This window comes from Drosophila persimilis, unplaced genomic scaffold (assembly GCF_003286085.1).
Source record: "Drosophila persimilis strain 14011-0111.01,24,50 unplaced genomic scaffold, DperRS2 tig00001026-arrow-arrow-pilon, whole genome shotgun sequence".
Classification (NCBI taxonomy): Eukaryota; Metazoa; Arthropoda; class Insecta; order Diptera; family Drosophilidae; genus Drosophila; species Drosophila persimilis.
The window spans coordinates 257,029-275,057 of NW_020825399.1; the positions used below are offsets into that span (position 1 = coordinate 257,029).

Sequence of the window (18,029 nt, forward strand, 5' to 3'; positions counted from 1 at the left end):
ACGCGTATTTGCACAATTGGTATATTAAGCATTCGAGGTAGCGAATTCCTGTTCACTCATTGACGGTATCCTCCACAGCTTTATGCGATTGTATTACAAAATTATTGGATCGATACTTTTTGAACGCCTACTGAGTTGGCTTACAATTTTTCTTACCTATTTTCTGATTTGGTAAGTTGAGCAGTAGTTGAATGAAGATTCTTTTAAGCTACTGACATGATCCCCGGCAGTTGTACAGGCGTATGGAGCAATCTTAGGCGATGGCAAAATTATTTTGGATATTTCCCTTGTTGGTAAGTTAATAAGTAGAGGAATGCAAATCCTCTTGGGCACTGACATGATTCCTGACAGTTCTACAAGCGTCTGCAGTCCTCTGATGCTATCATGCTCTACCGCCTTGGTAAACTTGCTTTCAAAGTCTTTCTGTTATTTCCGCATTTGATAAGATCGGAAGTAGATTTTGCAAATATTTTCAAATAATATACTGCAACCTCCACAGGTTTATGTACCACTGGACTGCCTTCTGGTCCAGGCGTGTGGTAGGTTGCTACCTTTACCAGAGCGACCTCGCTGTCTGGCAGAAAATCTATGGGATGCCGGATACCGGTCAAGTCGTCTTATTTAATGGTTGGCACAAGTCAAGCAGGGTCGTGTGCGACGACTGTCGGATGAATCGCGTGGGTCAATTGATTGACCAGGCAAAAGTATGCCTGGATGTGGTGCTACTGTCTACCGCCAATGTCAAGTACATTGACCGCATATTGGCTGCACATATTCGGGGTGTCACCGTGCGCGTTCTCGCCAGCGACAAAATGCTCGCGGCTAATGGGCCAGCAATGAAGCTACTCTGCGCCTTGAGTGTGCAGGTGCGCTGCTACTCAATCGGAGTAATATTCGGGTACAATTTTGCTATAATAGACAGTGAAAAGCGAGCCCTGGAGATAGAGGCCAAGCAGGATACGGTCCACACGAGTCTTTGGCGACTAAGGGGTAACATGAAAGGGTGTCTAAACTGGATCCTACTGGCCGCGTTGCAGAAAAGTGATTATAGGAATGACAATCGCCACTACCAAAAATTTTTTGATGAATGGAACTTCTTATATCCTGTCACCCCGTCCTACTTCATAGCATATAATTTGCGTTCACCGCAGCATAAAGCATAGATCAATTGGTTTTCATCTGTTTTCATCTCCGCTTCAACCGTTATATAAATATACAAAGAAAACCCACCTGCTTTTCCTTTCTGTGACGACTGCTAGGAGTGAAACTGGAATAGTCGTTGGATAATTGAGCCCTCGATCCGTCCACCAACAATAAAAGGAATAAAAGGAGAATTCCACCTCAGCAAGCACCGGTGGATAATTCCCAATTTCCAAGATAAGTACGGATTCCCCATCTGCCCATCTTCAGCGTCTCCTTACCTCCTGGTCCCAGTCGGCTGGACATACATATATACATGCCGCTTCTTTCCTTTCACCGTTCTATCGACGGATCCATATTATCGGCAATTGCTGGCGTTCTCCGCTTACTCGAATTTTATCCGCCGACTCTTACGTATACCCAGCACCCGTATACACATACACATCAGCATATTATCGGTGAATAACAAGAATTTATTTTGTAGATATATTTGGAAAAAAGATATGTTTTCCTATTAGTGAAGTGCAAGTGCTGACAAAACCTATGTTGCAGGGCTGTTGCCATGGCTGATCACAAATGCTCCAGCATCCGACATCTCGCTTCCAAAAATGAGGGCATGTTTGACCAAGGTTGCCAAGGTCTGAAGAGCACGTAAGTGTCGCTGAGCGCGTGTAAGCCGATAGCCGAGCCCCTCTCCAACCCTTGCAGCCCGAAAATAGCCTTAAGGTAACGCCATGTCGTAATTTTGAAAATATTAAAAATTCTCGATGATTGGGATACGATTGGGTTTTTGCGCACCATTGACGAGAACATCGAGTTGAATTCTGGCCAATCCATGTAGGTTCCACCAAATCGAGGAAGCTGCAACTCGGGCATTCGAGAACGGCCCCCAATATCATATGCGAACAAAGACGAATTCTCCTCGAGACTATGGCGAGCCGTTGAATGAGCGGTATTAACCGTGCGAGCAGCCATCAACTCCCGCGACAGTGATATAAACTTTATTGCGCGAACTCCAAATTGCAAGTGTAGCTTGCCTGCCATTGCAGCTCCGATCGCTAAGCGCAGCTTCGCTCGGCAGACGTGGGTAGGCCGACACAAAGCGGAGATGACAAAGAGCGAGCTTGCAGAGAACGCTTAGCAGGGCAAGCAAGCGCAAAGCTTTAACAACCATTTGAGTTACATAGGCATTAGTAATAAATATAATAAGCGGCTGAGGGCCAATAATTGCTGCATCACTTCTTTTCCACTCACGTTTTCTTTTCAAAAAGAACTGATCTCGTGCTGCCCATGCCTTATAAGTGCTCGTGCCGGTGCTCACCGTTCCATGTAACGGTGCTTTAAGTCGGCCCTTTGCACGGCTCTCTCTTGCCTTTCAGTTTGCTCTCTTGTTTGTTCCCGTTTGAAAGTTAGAAAGCACCGTTTAAAAGTTATACGCGCCTCCCCCCGCGTTAACCCTAGGGTGACCCTAGGCTTTGTTAGCTCTCCTCTTATTCTTTTTTATACCCGATACTCAAAATGAGTATTGGGGTATATTAGATTTGTGGTGAAAATGGATGTGTGTAACGTCCAGAAGGAATCGTTTCCGACCCCATTAAGTATATATATTCTTGGTCAGCATCAATATCCGAGTCGATTGAGCCCTGTCTGTCTGTCCGTCTGTCCGTCCCTATCATCGCCTAGTGCTCAAAGACTATAAGAGCTAGAGCAACGACATTTTATATCCAGACTTCTGTGATATGTCACTATTACAAGAATGTTTCAAAACTTTGCCCCGCCCACTTCCGCCCCACAAAGAGCGAAAATCTGTGGCATTCACAATTTCAACGAGGGGAACGTTGTGAGTTGCTGCTTACACCGCAACTCTACAGTTATACCCGATACTAAGTCAGTATGGCTCTCCTCCGGCAGACGGCGCTAATATTAAACGAAACGACAAAGAGTGCGTGCGTGAGAGACAGAAAATCAGTCTGAGCGTGACGTCGGGCGCTGCGTAGCCACTGCAAATTGATTTGTTTCTTTTGGCTATAAAAATGATCCGATCTGATCCAGACTGAGCAACCGGATAGATATGGTAATTCTCTATGATTCTGCGTTTTTAGTTTTCTCGAATCTCCAATATTGTGGATGCAACAGATTCTCGTCCTTTGTGTGGGCGGAAGGGGGTGGGGCGAAATTCTGAGATATACGTTTTATAGATCTATTAGAAGTGCGGATACCAAATTTGGTTACTCTAGCCTTAATAGTCTCTGAGATTTGTGGTTGCCCCAGATTTTCGTCCTTTGCGGGGGCGGAAGGGGGTGTGGCGAAATTTTGACACAAAACGGTCAAGGTCCGATATCACAGGAGTGTGGATACCAAATTAGGTTGCTCTAGCTCTTGTGCGCTGCATGCGAAAGAACGAATTTGCAAATTTGCATCCGGATGTGAGATCAGTAACTCGATTTGCCACGAAATGGCTTCACTTAATTCCAGCTTAGGAATCGATAAAGTCTTTAGTGGCGCCACTCGCGACTGTAAACACAAAACGTGGCTCGAAGACTGGGCTTCCCTGGACACGACATACACGCAAGCGCCATATGCTTCTAAGCTGGCATCACAGAATTCGTGAACTTCTAGCCACACTAGAACGAAGAACCAGCGAGAAAATGAGATCCGAGAAATGGTTGCCAAACTTTTTTCAAGTCTATCCAAGTTGAAACAACGCTGAGGGTAGGATTTCATCCCAATCCAAATTTTCTCTCCAAAGCTGCTGAAGGAAGATTTTGCACCTGACAATGACTGGATTTATCAATCCAAGAGGGTCGTAGAACCGCGCAATCGTAGATAAAACCGTAAAACAGTAAAGCTGATCTTGTCCATGACCTGTGCCACCGAATTACCGCCCGAAATAAGGTCATCCACGTAAAACTCCTTTCGCAGAGCAGCTGAGCCAAGAGGGTAGGGCTCACCCTCGTCGATGGCCAGCTGGTGCATTGCGCGGACCGATAAAAATGATGCAGCTCTCGTCCCGTATGTGACGGTGTCTAATGTGTAGACTTGAACCTCGGACTCGATGGAATCTCGCCATAGAATACACTGATACAAATTGTCGGGTGGAGACCCTCGTAGGCAGCGGTACATCTATGCAAATCTTTGAACTCCCTCATAAAGGCGGAATACCGCTCCTTGAGTCTAGGATTACGCTCCAGTTTACGCTCCAGACTGATGAACCGTCGATAAGCCTAAGCATAAGCTTCTCCTAAGCGAACATTATTGTTCTTTAGCGGCAAACGAACTGTATGTTCCCCGGACGGCAACCGTTAAAGGTGTCTCACGAAATGTGCTTCACAATCGTCTTCTTCTTTGGTATTCAAACACCCTCCACACAATTCTCGACTTCCCAAAACATGCGAAGAGTTTTATCGAACCTTGCTTCCTTCTCAGCTTCCGAATCTGGACAATTGTGAGTTTTAAAAAGCGCCGAGCCTGATACCTTCTGTCCACCGCCAGATACGATCCACCCAAGCCTAGTCTTCTGCAGAAGATTTCGTGCGGCACTGGATAGCAGCAGCCGTTAATAGCTCTTAAGTCACGTCTCTCTTAAGTTTTCTGTTATCGCGCTCAGCCTAGGTACTCTCTCAGTGCACGCACACACCTATTTAAAGCTATTACTTGTTATAAGCCACTGCTTCGACCCTTCCTTCTGTCTAGTCGTTTTATCGAACCTTGCTTCCATCTCAGCTTCCGAATCTGGACAATTGTGCGTTGCCAAAAGCGCCGAGCTTGATACCTTCTGTCCACCGCCAGATGCGATCCACCCAAGCCTAGTCTTCTGCAGAAGAGGCAGGCCATCGGTGAGTTTGATTTGCCCTACGCAGAGGAGATCATAAAAAACGCTCGCAACAATGAGAAGATCAACCCGTTGAGGATTGAAAAATGCAGGATCAGCGAGCTGAATGTTAGATGGAATACTCCAATCGGATACATTTATTGTCATACTTGGTTGAGAATCGGTAATCGTGGGGGCGATGAGAGCAGTTAACGTAGTTGTGTAAGCAGAGGTGTGAGAATGCATACAAATGCTTATGCTGGATCCATCAGTAGAAACGCTGGTATCGCCCAGCCCAGACACAAGTGAAGACGATTGAGTTCTCCTGAGCTGAAACTGCTGGGCGAATCTGGATGTGACGAGATGCCGCTGCGATCCTGAATCTAAGGTGGCACGACAAGGAACTATAACGCCGGACCGATTCTTAACGAGAACCACTGGTGTAGCCAGAAGCACAACATCAGAATGAAGACCTTGGGCAGCAAGAGAGGTAGACGAATGTCGAAGCGAGCTGCTAGCAGAATTTTGAGCATCGGAAAGAGCTTCTGGTTGAGCAGCCAGATCGGGAGGAGTAATACCTTGGCAGCTTTGTGTTGTTGGCAGCATAGTAACGAAGTGCAGAAAACTATGATACCTACCATAGTTAAGCTTCTTCACTTCTTTGCGGCGCAGCAACGGTGAAAAATTTCCGAATATCTTGCACGAGTATATTCCATAGCCCGATGAGTGGCAAAAGAAGCATACAGATGGGTCGGCGGAAGAGTTGAAAGCAACAAACGTTTTTTTAACATGCGTATAGGAATGGTGTTTTTCCACCTGATCGCTACTAGCGTGTGTCGTTGTAGCGTATTCCAAACGCTCACTTGTAGGTATAGCGTCTGACGATGTGTGCTCCTCCCACTTGGTTTGCGTCTTCGAATCCATCATCTGCAGAATTTCTCGATGTCACTTAAATCCGCATCCGAATCGAAGCTTTCGCGCAGCTCACTACCAATCTCGTTTTGATCGAGAGCCTCCAATTCATTATGGGCCTTATTGAATTCCTCTAGAATTTCTGCCAACATATCAATGCGCACCTCGACTTCCGCGGCGGCCAACTTGTTGATTTTATTCCCCGCGAAGGATTCGCCAATCCTGTGCAATCGATCATATAATGACTGCACCATCACAATATTTCTGGCCGTTCCTGCATTCGGATCGTTGTCTAAAGCAACAGTTCGACACAGCAACGGAATATGAAATACCGCTTAAGCGACGATGTATAGACGCGAGAGCGAGAACGGAAGACACGAAAAATGAAGAACAGCGGCTGCAGCTGCCCAGAGAATGAGGGATTCGACGCTTAAAGTACCGGAATATGTATGTACATATATAAATATTCCAGACGCACTCACACTGAAATTTGCACTTTAAACTGTTTTTAAAGTGCACCAAATGTATTTGTTGCTAGTTAAACTACACAACAACAAAATATTGTACAATTAATGTGGTTTAAAATGAACGCGATTAAGCCATTCTTTTATATCACGTCGGAGAGCATCAATGATTGAGATGCCAAGCTTTTTGGCACCTATTAATTTCCAAAATAAAAAGAGAACTTGGTTAAACTTTATAATATTTATTTGATTTGTATGGCTGAGCTGAAGCCGATTGCTTGCTAGGGCCAGATAGGTAAGAGGTATGTAAACGATGCGCAGAGGGGTTAGCATGGAAATAAAAGACGAAGGCGGCAGATCAAAAGTGATTGCCGAAGTGGTGGCGTCACAGCAAGGTAATTGCCGAAGTGGCGGCGGCAGAGAGCCCCTTTAGCGGGGGAGCGCAGCAGCTCTGCAGTCAACGCTTGCAAAACATAGGCGGGTCACTCTGCTCACACAATAACAATTTCAATGCTTAAATTTACTTCCTAATTCATTCTTCGGCGGCTGGCCTGAACAAACACTATATTCTATATTATTTACTGCGTATTCCTTCTTTGCATTGTACCTCTCGTCATTTTCGTCGTAGAGGAAGCCAGAAAAATCGCGTAATCTTTTTCGGTTTTTTTTTTTATCCCTCAGCCTTGAATACTGTAACGAACCTAAAAGGGTTCGATACAATCCTTCCCCCGACATATAATGAGCATATCAAACAGCACCCCGCAACGAACGCCCCCTCTCCGCACGTAGCCAACGATCAACACGCGCCGACTCCATAACGCTGACCGAGACATCAGGTCACGCGGACTTCCTCCACTCCAGACCAAGCCACCGGCCAAGCGCAGTCTTCCGGGTTCATCGACTACAAAAAGATGACACCGCCAAAGTCTGCGACGGTCACCAAAATCGGCGAATTGCACACCGACGGAGTGCACTTTCGAACCCGCAGACTGAGCAATACGGGCGTATAAAAAGACGACGACCACAGCCAGGAAACAACGTACTCAGAGACCCGGCCCCGAGTACAGACGCTGCACAGAACTATAACTGCAGCTTTCGTAGAAGTCTAACCGGGAGTGCAAGTCAACGTATTAAACTAAGAATGAGAAATTAATCACAATTTTCTTATACTAAACAAGACTGTTAATACCAAAAGCAATCTCGCTGCGTAAGTTCACTTGACACCACCCCTCGCCAGGTCCGCACACGCCACTCGCCACACACCATTCGGTTCACAACGCCCGCTCAAGCCCCGATCCATCCACTCCACGATAGGCCACCCCCGACGTTTCCCTTACAGTTCCATCTATTTCTACAAATTTCTTGTGGATTGACCCCTGGACGTGACTGAGCTACCTCAGCCTGAAACAGGTCCATCCGCCCGAGCAGGGACCTAAGAGAACGTCAACGAGGATTTGTGGAATAAAACCCCACGGCCGCTAGAGAAGAAAACAAGAAAACCCCATACAGAGGAACAGCCCAGCGGGTATTACCCTGGAGACCCCGGGTATTACCCCGGGTATTACCCTGGGGTGAGTACCGGCTGGATACACAAACGCCGCCGAGAGGAGCTGGAGTCTTTCGCGGAGGAATTCGGATTCAGCCGCGAGGGTAACGTGGAAGATTTGCTCAGAAATTTCGCCGAACTAGTCGCCCCTCGAACACGATGCCTGGGTCAGGTTGGCAGAACTCGAGCGGCAGTACGTCAGATCTCCAGGACGAGCCAGATCGCCCCAGTCCGACACCTCAGCACTAACGGAGAAGCAGAAGACGGACCCCAAACTCAGCCTACAAGTTCCGGGAGTCATGGAGGGCAAAGCCAGCACCTCTCCGACATCGATAACCGTCGAAGACCTACCGAAGCCCCCGCCCCCAGAGCCAAGGCCTTCGCTCATGAGAAGGATGTAACCAAGTGCAGAAGGAAGCGGCCCCACGGACGGTCATTACTACAGTCACGCCGCACGGATGTTTGAACGGATCCGAAAGTGGGGAATCCAGTTCGACGGGCAGGACGACCCACTGTCGTTCATCGAACTGCTGGAAGAGCGTGCCCTCTCGTACGGGGTAGACGTGAACTACGTGCCGCGAGCCATGGCAGAGCTCCTCACCGACCGAGCCAACCGTTGGTTTCGCACCAACCGACTCCAGAGCGCCTATTCCTAGCCTATTTCCTGCCTCCCCGGTACTTCGAGCAATTGGAAGACCAGATCAGGGACCGCAGACAAGCGGTGGGCGAACCGTTCAAGGACTTCGTCATCGAGCTCCGGTTGATCATGCACCACGCCGGGTACGACGAAGCCAAGGAACTTAGCCGGATCTATGACAACACCCTACCGGCGTACCAGTTGTACGTGCGAAGACACGAACTGAGAAGTCTGACGCAGTTAACAATGTTGGCCCCAGAGTTCGAGAGGAACGAAACGTACCAGCGATCCTCATCTCCCCTCGACAACCACCCAGGTACACGCAGCCAACGTCACAACAAAACGAAAGCGGGACGAATCGGGCCCAATTCCGAAAACCTCACTGGAACACCTCGGTACCCGCAAGGAAGCCGCACCAGGCCGGCGCTACAGCACAGAAAACGGCACATAGAATGATCACCACCCCCATCGCCAACCCACACGCAGCCTGTCGACGCTGCGGAGAAGCTGTATCAACCCATCGATCCTCTTCTGTTGGGAATGTGGAAGATGCGGAACGCGCACCGTGGGATGTTGCCGCCGGGACCCGTCGGGAAACGACTCGCGTCCCCAGCTGACCGGAACAGCCGGGCGCGACGCTCCCTCAGACAACCAACTAAGAAACCCGCTACAAGTACATGACGGCCGGATAATGGCGAGAGTGACCATCGGAGGACGGCGCACGGAAGCCACGGTCGACACCGTGGCGTCCCGAAGCTTCATCAGCGCCGACCTCGCCCGCAAACTCGGCCGCGATAACTCCTGGTACTACCCAATATGGTAGAGCAAGCCATCATAGCGATGGATTTCCTGTGCGCCATTGAAACCACAATACAATGTGGCGCCACACGCCTCCATCTCCAAGGCCCCCAACGCCCAATCCCAAACACGCCGATTATCACCGCCAGCCAAGTACACGCCCCCGGCCCCACGAACTCGAGACCTCCGCCGCCAACGAATTCCCCGCCACGACACGAGACAAGAGCACAAGGAACAATGAACACAGAACCCATGGCCACAACGAGGCACACCAGCCCCAGGCCCACTCCGAGAAACCCAAAACTAAGCAGAGCCACGAAGAAAGCGAGCCGGTCTCCCGAGGGCACCGACGCGGTTCCACCAACGAAGGGAAAGGAACCCAGGACTCCCCTCCAGAAGACAACCCGGCCCCAGCAACGACAGCCGCTACGCAGCAGACAGGCGCTCGAGGTACCACCTCCGACCGCTACCCTGGCCCACGAACGCGTCGACACCACCCTCCACGCGAAAACGACCCCTACGACAGCGACCGACCCGCTACTCCCGCGTCCTCTCAGGCAGGAACCGGGAAAGGCGATCACTGCCACACGAGGCACCCATCGGAACCCCGACTCCCGGCACCCTCTACGACGAAGTCACGCCCGGGACAGAGAGTACACCAGAGACGGCCACCAGCAAAGCGACGAGGCTAAAATAAGTATTCGCCATCGTCCGGAACAACATCCAGAGAACCAGTCAAGAGCAAGGGAGACATTACAACCTCCGCCGGCGACTACGGCGCCCCGCCATCGGGTCGTTGGTACTACTACGCCAACACCACCTCTCAAACGCCGCCGAGGGCTTTGTAGCAAAGCTAGCCCCGAAGTTCAACGGCCCCTACCGGGTCAAAAGTTTTCCATCGCCAAACATCGCCAAATTGCAACATTGCGAAAGCCGGAAACAGAAGATCGCAAATGTCAACGACCTGAGGGAGTTCCAGACCACGAGTTCGATGAGGCCACTGACCCACACAGGAATGCTGGGCATCGACGGAGGCACCAACCCGACGCCCCGATCACGGCACCGCAGAGTCAGCAGAACCCGGGACGCCCGGCCAAGAGAGACAGCGTCAGCGAAATACCGACCGGCGGCGCAACGCCAACAACAACGCGAGCACAACGAATCACGCGGACACCAAGTAAACAGACCCACTGACGGGGCAAGAGTCGAGATGATCGTAAGGCGGCGAGCGACCCCAAAACGCACCCCCGGTGCGGAAGAGAAAAGAAAAGCTTGCTCCGCAAATACGGACTCTGAAGAGCTCTGGCTCCAATCGATCAGTACACTCTCACCAGGAGAAGACGAAGATATCCGAGCCAACAACCCTGAGTCAAAGACTCGCCCAACGCCACAGAACCAACCGCCGCACTGAGACACTCCGCCCCATCCGAGTATCACCCAACGACGAAGAGACATCCAAGTCATGAACACTATGCTGACACTCCTTACGGTTTCCGCCCAAGCATCGGTCAAACTGAACAACTATTCCACGGCGAGCTATATCCCGATTGTCGACGTCGTCATCTGGGACAGGCCCAGCTACTTGAGCCACACAACGAACGTCACATCCTACGAAGAATACGCCGACCGAACCCAACAAACCATCGAAGAGCTCAAGGTGAACAGGATGGCCCAGGTTATACGCCTGGTCCTGGTCGACGCCCTGCGGATCCACCATCGGGAAACCCTAAGCATTAACATACTCGGGACCGCGCTGACAGTGGTAGCCGAGACCTCCGACGTCGACGACTGGGAACCCAGCGTCGCCGCAACGTTTTGCAAGGAGCGGCGAATAACTACCTGCGCGCAACAACTAGTAGCGGGATCCACCGCACACTGCGCCACGCTGCCCGGACATTTGGACCGAATAACAATAGTCGACCACGGTACGATCATCTTAAACTACGCCAACATGACTGTCATCGACGACGCGGGGTCTACCCACGACATCACGGGGACGTACCTCATCTCGTACTCCAGCCGGGTCACACTGAACGCCACCTTGTATATCAACCAATTGGGCGATTCCAAGATGAATGCAGTGGTATCAGCTAAGTCCCGAGTCAACGTGACGGACCACCACGAGAAGCTCAGATTACCGTTCTTACGAGAACTAAGCCTGAAGAATCTCAACCCCATCGACAACCTGCACGACTTACTGACGGTGAAGAGCACCGTCACCGGACCGCGAACAACGATCAACGAAGTCTAAGAGACGGTCCGGCGGCAAACCCAAAAGACGACCCCGGCCACGAACCACGGAACACGAACCCAACTAAAGCGTAAACAGGAAAAAAAAAACGCACCCGTCAGCAAGCGGACCCGGGAGCACTGTCGAAACAGCCCGAGGATCCAATTGCTCCATCCCCTCAACGATAGTTTACCCCCGACGTCTCCATTAAAGTTCCATCTATTTCTACAGATTTCTTGTGGATTGACCCCTGGACGTGATTCAGCTTACTTCAGCCTGAAATAGTTCCATCACAATACGAATTTATGCAGTGCTGCTATGCACTCTTTCTTGCTCGAGCGTAGATTTTCACATATTTTTTAACTTTTAATAGAACGTTTTTATTTCTTGATCTTTCTTCTTGATCGTTGTAATCGAATGGATAAGTGTTGGCATATCGAGAGTTATCCAGTCTAAAAAACTTAAAATCAAGACTTTATAAAAAATTTCAAGAAGTTGGTTCTCCCACTTCTCACGATACGTTTTTCTCAGGACCCTAAATAGTTTTACTGCTTCGTAAACAGTAAGCGTGGAACGTCCGCACACCCATCCTAGTTATTATTTTGTAATACGTCGGCAAATAATGATCAGGCAATTGCCGATCTTTTTGCACATTTTTTGGATTTATAAGGCCGCGATCAACCAGCACGAACTTGTTAGAGTTTACCTCTTTCATTATTAAAGGCTTTCAAGGTAACTTACAGACCGATGTTATTTACACCGACTTTAGTAATGGCTGCTGCTCCGATTCAGAGGGACTGGTTATTTTTTCAAAGCCTCAATATGGGAATCACTGGGAACTATTCCGTTTTGATTAACCCTACACTTTTCTTTTAATACACTAGTCTTTTTAATATATCCATGTCCACTACAATGCTTTTGTTCCTTATAAAGTCTCTCAGCAGGTCAGAAATAAATCTATGAAAAATAGCGGATCCCTTCTTTAACCCAAAGGGCATTGTCGGGTCATGCAGCATAAATACTTTAAATTATAGCCAGTGGTGCAGCCTTACGTAAATCACCATTCCTGTTCGATATTTGCACTCCCCACTGTACAAAATCGTGGCTTGCCGCAATGCTTACGCACAACAGCAGCCGTTCTTTCGAATCTCTGTCCGCCTTCTTTGTACGGTCGCCCGCATTAGGGCACGGCCAAGTCGGTCCGCCTCTCTTAGTTAGTCTGGAGATGATGTTCATAGCCATCAGAATCGCATCGTTGTTCATCAGTCATTCACATATATACCCACATAAATACAACTATCATACATACTTTCGCTTTCGTGTATCAATAAATTGCAACATATGTACATCCGCCTACGTCGTCTACATGTAACAATAAATTGTACCTCTTATTTAAACCCGCTCTACTTTTTATTTAAATCAAACTTGCAGAAGTTATTAAAAACGCTTAATAGCTTAACATTTGGTGAACCCAACGTGCAATAAATAATCTATCAGTGCAATCACAAACTAATATATCATTCAAAGGTCTAAACTAATTGCCATCTCAACCAGTGTCATCGACCGCATAAGTTATCCATACATATATACACCGGCCTCCCCTGCATATTCGGTAGTGCACGTAGCTGTTGGCTTGCGCTTCCCTTTTCGGTCATCTTCCCGCAAGAAACGTTTCTTACACCGGCTGCCTTTGTATATACGGTTTGTACATAGCTGTTCGCTTGCTGTGCTCGGTTATTGTCGTCTATTGCTCGTGTTACTCTTTGCGATCTTCTTCCCGCTAGAGACGATGCTCTCCCTGTTAACGCTGCCGCTACCATGGAAATTAATGCTGCTAATGAAATTCCAATGACCAGTGAGCAAAACAGGGTGTCTTTTTTGAAGCTTAAGTCAACGGAATTAGGCGAGAAAATGAAAAGGTTAGTTAAAATGAGTCGTCGGACTGTCAATAATACATGCTCGTGGTAAAGCAAGAGGAAGTCGACAAGTTGATCAGCAAATTTGAGATGTTTCACGGCGAGCTTGAGGAATTGGATCGAAGCGAAATTCACAGTGGTTTGTGTGACATTTTGCCACCATCATCGACAGCCATCTGGACTTAACAAACAAAGAAAAGTTCCAGCATTTGCGTTCCTGTATGCGGAATTCGGTATTGGACACTATTCGGTCGCTGGAAGTCTCGGATGGCAATTATGCTGTGGCATTAGATTTGTTGGAAAACAGATTCAATAATCGGCGATTGGTCTTTCAGGCACACATCAATGAGATCTTGGTGCTCCAGGCTGTGGAACCTGGGTCAATGGTCATGCTTCGGGAGCTTTCAGACAAGTTCAATTCACATATATGCGCGCTCCAGGGTTTGGGCAGATCGCAGGATGCATCGTCGTGCAGGAGCTTCTCCGAAAACTGGATCCAGCGAGCCAAGAGAAGTGGGAGGAACGATTCAACGACCCCGCATTCGCAAACTTAATTCCGTTGTGGGAATCGATGGCCTCGTTCTTGGAGCAGCGATGCAGATCATTGGAGACGATGGACTTTTCTATGGCAAGCTATGCGTCGAGCAGTCAGGTGGGCAGAAGTAGAAAGCATAATAATTCTATGTCCACATTGGTTACAACGAATTCTTGGCGAATTCGATCCGCTTTGCCACCGTAGGTTAACTAGAGTAAGAGATTTGAATTGTGAAGAAAATATAGTTCTCCGCTAATATTGAAGGAGATCGAGCGTATCCATTTTCTCCCCGCCGAATAAATATCTAAATTACGGTTTCCGCCCAAGCATCGGTCAAACTGAACAACTATTCCACGGCGAGCTATATCCCGATTGTCGACGTCGTCATCTGGGACAGGCCCAGCTACTTGAGCCACACAACGAACGTCACATCCTACGAAGAATACGCCGACCGAACCCAACAAACCATCGAAGAGCTCAAGGTGAACAGGATGGCCCAGGTTATACGCCTGGTCCTGGTCGACGCCCTGCGGATCCACCATCGGGAAACCCTAAGCATTAACATACTCGGGACCGCGCTGACAGTGGTAGCCGAGACCTCCGACGTCGACGACTGGGAACCCAGCGTCGCCGCAACGTTTTGCAAGGAGCGGCGAATAACTACCTGCGCGCAACAACTAGTAGCGGGATCCACCGCACACTGCGCCACGCTGCCCGGACATTTGGACCGAATAACAATAGTCGACCACGGTACGATCATCTTAAACTACGCCAACATGACTGTCATCGACGACGCGGGGTCTACCCACGACATCACGGGGACGTACCTCATCTCGTACTCCAGCCGGGTCACACTGAACGCCACCTTGTATATCAACCAATTGGGCGATTCCAAGATGAATGCAGTGGTATCAGCTAAGTCCCGAGTCAACGTGACGGACCACCACGAGAAGCTCAGATTACCGTTCTTACGAGAACTAAGCCTGAAGAATCTCAACCCCATCGACAACCTGCACGACTTACTGACGGTGAAGAGCACCGTCACCGGACCGCGAACAACGATCAACGAAGTCTAAGAGACGGTCCGGCGGCAAACCCAAAAGACGACCCCGGCCATGAACCACGGAACACGAACCCAACTAAAGCGTAAACAGGAAAAAAAAAACGCACCCGTCAGCAAGCGGACCCGGGAGCACTGTCGAAACAGCCCGAGGATCCAATTGCTCCATCCCCTCAACGATAGTTTACCCCCGACGTCTCCATTAAAGTTCCATCTATTTCTACAGATTTCTTGTGGATTGACCCCTGGACGTGATTCAGCTTACTTCAGCCTGAAATAGTTCCATCACAATACGAATTTATGCAGTGCTGCTATGCACTCTTTCTTGCTCGAGCGTAGATTTTCACATATTTTTTAACTTTTAATAGAACGTTTTTATTTCTTGATCTTTCTTCTTGATCGTTGTAATCGAATGGATAAGTGTTGGCATATCGAGAGTTATCCAGTCTAAAAAACTTAAAATCAAGACTTTATAAAAAATTTCAAGAAGTTGGTTCTCCCACTTCTCACGATACGTTTTTCTCAGGACCCTAAATAGTTTTACTGCTTCGTAAACAGTAAGCGTGGAACGTCCGCACACCCATCCTAGTTATTATTTTGTAATACGTCGGCAAATAATGATCAGGCAATTGCCGATCTTTTTGCACATTTTTTGGATTTATAAGGCCGCGATCAACCAGCACGAACTTGTTAGAGTTTACCTCTTTCATTATTAAAGGCTTTCAAGGTAACTTACAGACCGATGTTATTTACACCGACTTTAGTAATGGCTGCTGCTCCGATTCAGAGGGACTGGTTATTTTTTCAAAGCCTCAATATGGGAATCACTGGGAACTATTCCGTTTTGATTAACCCTACACTTTTCTTTTAATACACTAGTCTTTTTAATATATCCATGTCCACTACAATGCTTTTGTTCCTTATAAAGTCTCTCAGCAGGTCAGAAATAAATCTATGAAAAATAGCGGATCCCTTCTTTAACCCAAAGGGCATTGTCGGGTCATGCAGCATAAATACTTTAAATTATAGCCAGTGGTGCAGCCTTACGTAAATCACCATTCCTGTTCGATATTTGCACTCCCCACTGTACAAAATCGTGGCTTGCCGCAATGCTTACGCACAACAGCAGCCGTTCTTTCGAATCTCTGTCCGCCTTCTTTGTACGGTCGCCCGCATTAGGGCACGGCCAAGTCGGTCCGCCTCTCTTAGTTAGTCTGGAGATGATGTTCATAGCCATCAGAATCGCATCGTTGTTCATCAGTCATTCACATATATACCCACATAAATACAACTATCATACATACTTTCGCTTTCGTGTATCAATAAATTGCAACATATGTACATCCGCCTACGTCGTCTACATGTAACAATAAATTGTACCTCTTATTTAAACCCGCTCTACTTTTTATTTAAATCAAACTTGCAGAAGTTATTAAAAACGCTTAATAGCTTAACATTTGGTGAACCCAACGTGCAATAAATAATCTATCAGTGCAATCACAAACTAATATATCATTCAAAGGTCTAAACTAATTGCCATCTCAACCAGTGTCATCGACCGCATAAGTTATCCATACATATATACACCGGCCTCCCCTGCATATTCGGTAGTGCACGTAGCTGTTGGCTTGCGCTTCCCTTTTCGGTCATCTTCCCGCAAGAAACGTTTCTTACACCGGCTGCCTTTGTATATACGGTTTGTACATAGCTGTTCGCTTGCTGTGCTCGGTTATTGTCGTCTATTGCTCGTGTTACTCTTTGCGATCTTCTTCCCGCTAGAGACGATGCTCTCCCTGTTAACGCTGCCGCTACCATGGAAATTAATGCTGCTAATGAAATTCCAATGACCAGTGAGCAAAACAGGGTGTCTTTTTTGAAGCTTAAGTCAACGGAATTAGGCGAGAAAATGAAAAGGTTAGTTAAAATGAGTCGTCGGACTGTCAATAATACATGCTCGTGGTAAAGCAAGAGGAAGTCGACAAGTTGATCAGCAAATTTGAGATGTTTCACGGCGAGCTTGAGGAATTGGATCGAAGCGAAATTCACAGTGGTTTGTGTGACATTTTGCCACCATCATCGACAGCCATCTGGACTTAACAAACAAAGAAAAGTTCCAGCATTTGCGTTCCTGTATGCGGAATTCGGTATTGGACACTATTCGGTCGCTGGAAGTCTCGGATGGCAATTATGCTGTGGCATTAGATTTGTTGGAAAACAGATTCAATAATCGGCGATTGGTCTTTCAGGCACACATCAATGAGATCTTGGTGCTCCAGGCTGTGGAACCTGGGTCAATGGTCATGCTTCGGGAGCTTTCAGACAAGTTCAATTCACATATATGCGCGCTCCAGGGTTTGGGCACCACTGAGCAGATCGCAGGATGCATCGTCGTGCAGGAGCTTCTCCGAAAACTGGATCCAGCGAGCCAAGAGAAGTGGGAGGAACGATTCAACGACCCCGCATTCGCAAACTTAATTCCGTTGTGGGAATCGATGGCCTCGTTCTTGGAGCAGCGATGCAGATCATTGGAGACGATGGACTTTTCTATGGCAAGCTATGCGTCGAGCAGTCAGGTGGGCAGAAGTAGAAAGCATAATAATTCTATGTCCACATTGGTTACAACGAATTCTTGGCGAATTCGATCCGCTTTGCCACCGTAGGTTAACTAGAGTAAGAGATTTGAATTGTGAAGAAAATATAGTTCTCCGCTAATATTGAAGGAGATCGAGCGTATCCATTTTCTCCCCGCCGAATAAATATCTAAATTACAGCCACCCAAAGTTTTCGGTTAATTTCAGTTAGAAAAACTCTTCTATTTTTTTAGTGGCGCCCCCGGGTGGACTGTAAAGTTAATATATTCAACAACAATAAGTGACAGTGAAACAATACATGTAAAGGACAGTGTATCAAGCAGTTAACACTATCCCATCTAAATTAACATTTGAACTTAAGATACCATCGATAAGACCTAACCGATATA

General features: G+C 47.9%; 1 protein-coding gene across 1 annotated transcript; it reads left to right on the forward strand.

Annotated features, from left to right (window-relative positions):
• Positions 1 to 282: 282 nt before the first annotated feature.
• LOC113566819 lies at positions 283 to 1,163 on the forward strand. The gene is made up of 2 exons (XM_026993977.1): positions 283 to 293; positions 500 to 1,163. Exon 2 carries the CDS (start codon positions 504 to 506, stop codon positions 1,161 to 1,163), a length of 660 nt encoding a protein of 219 aa, XP_026849778.1. The 5' UTR covers positions 283 to 293; positions 500 to 503.
• Positions 1,164 to 18,029: the final 16,866 nt, after the last annotated feature.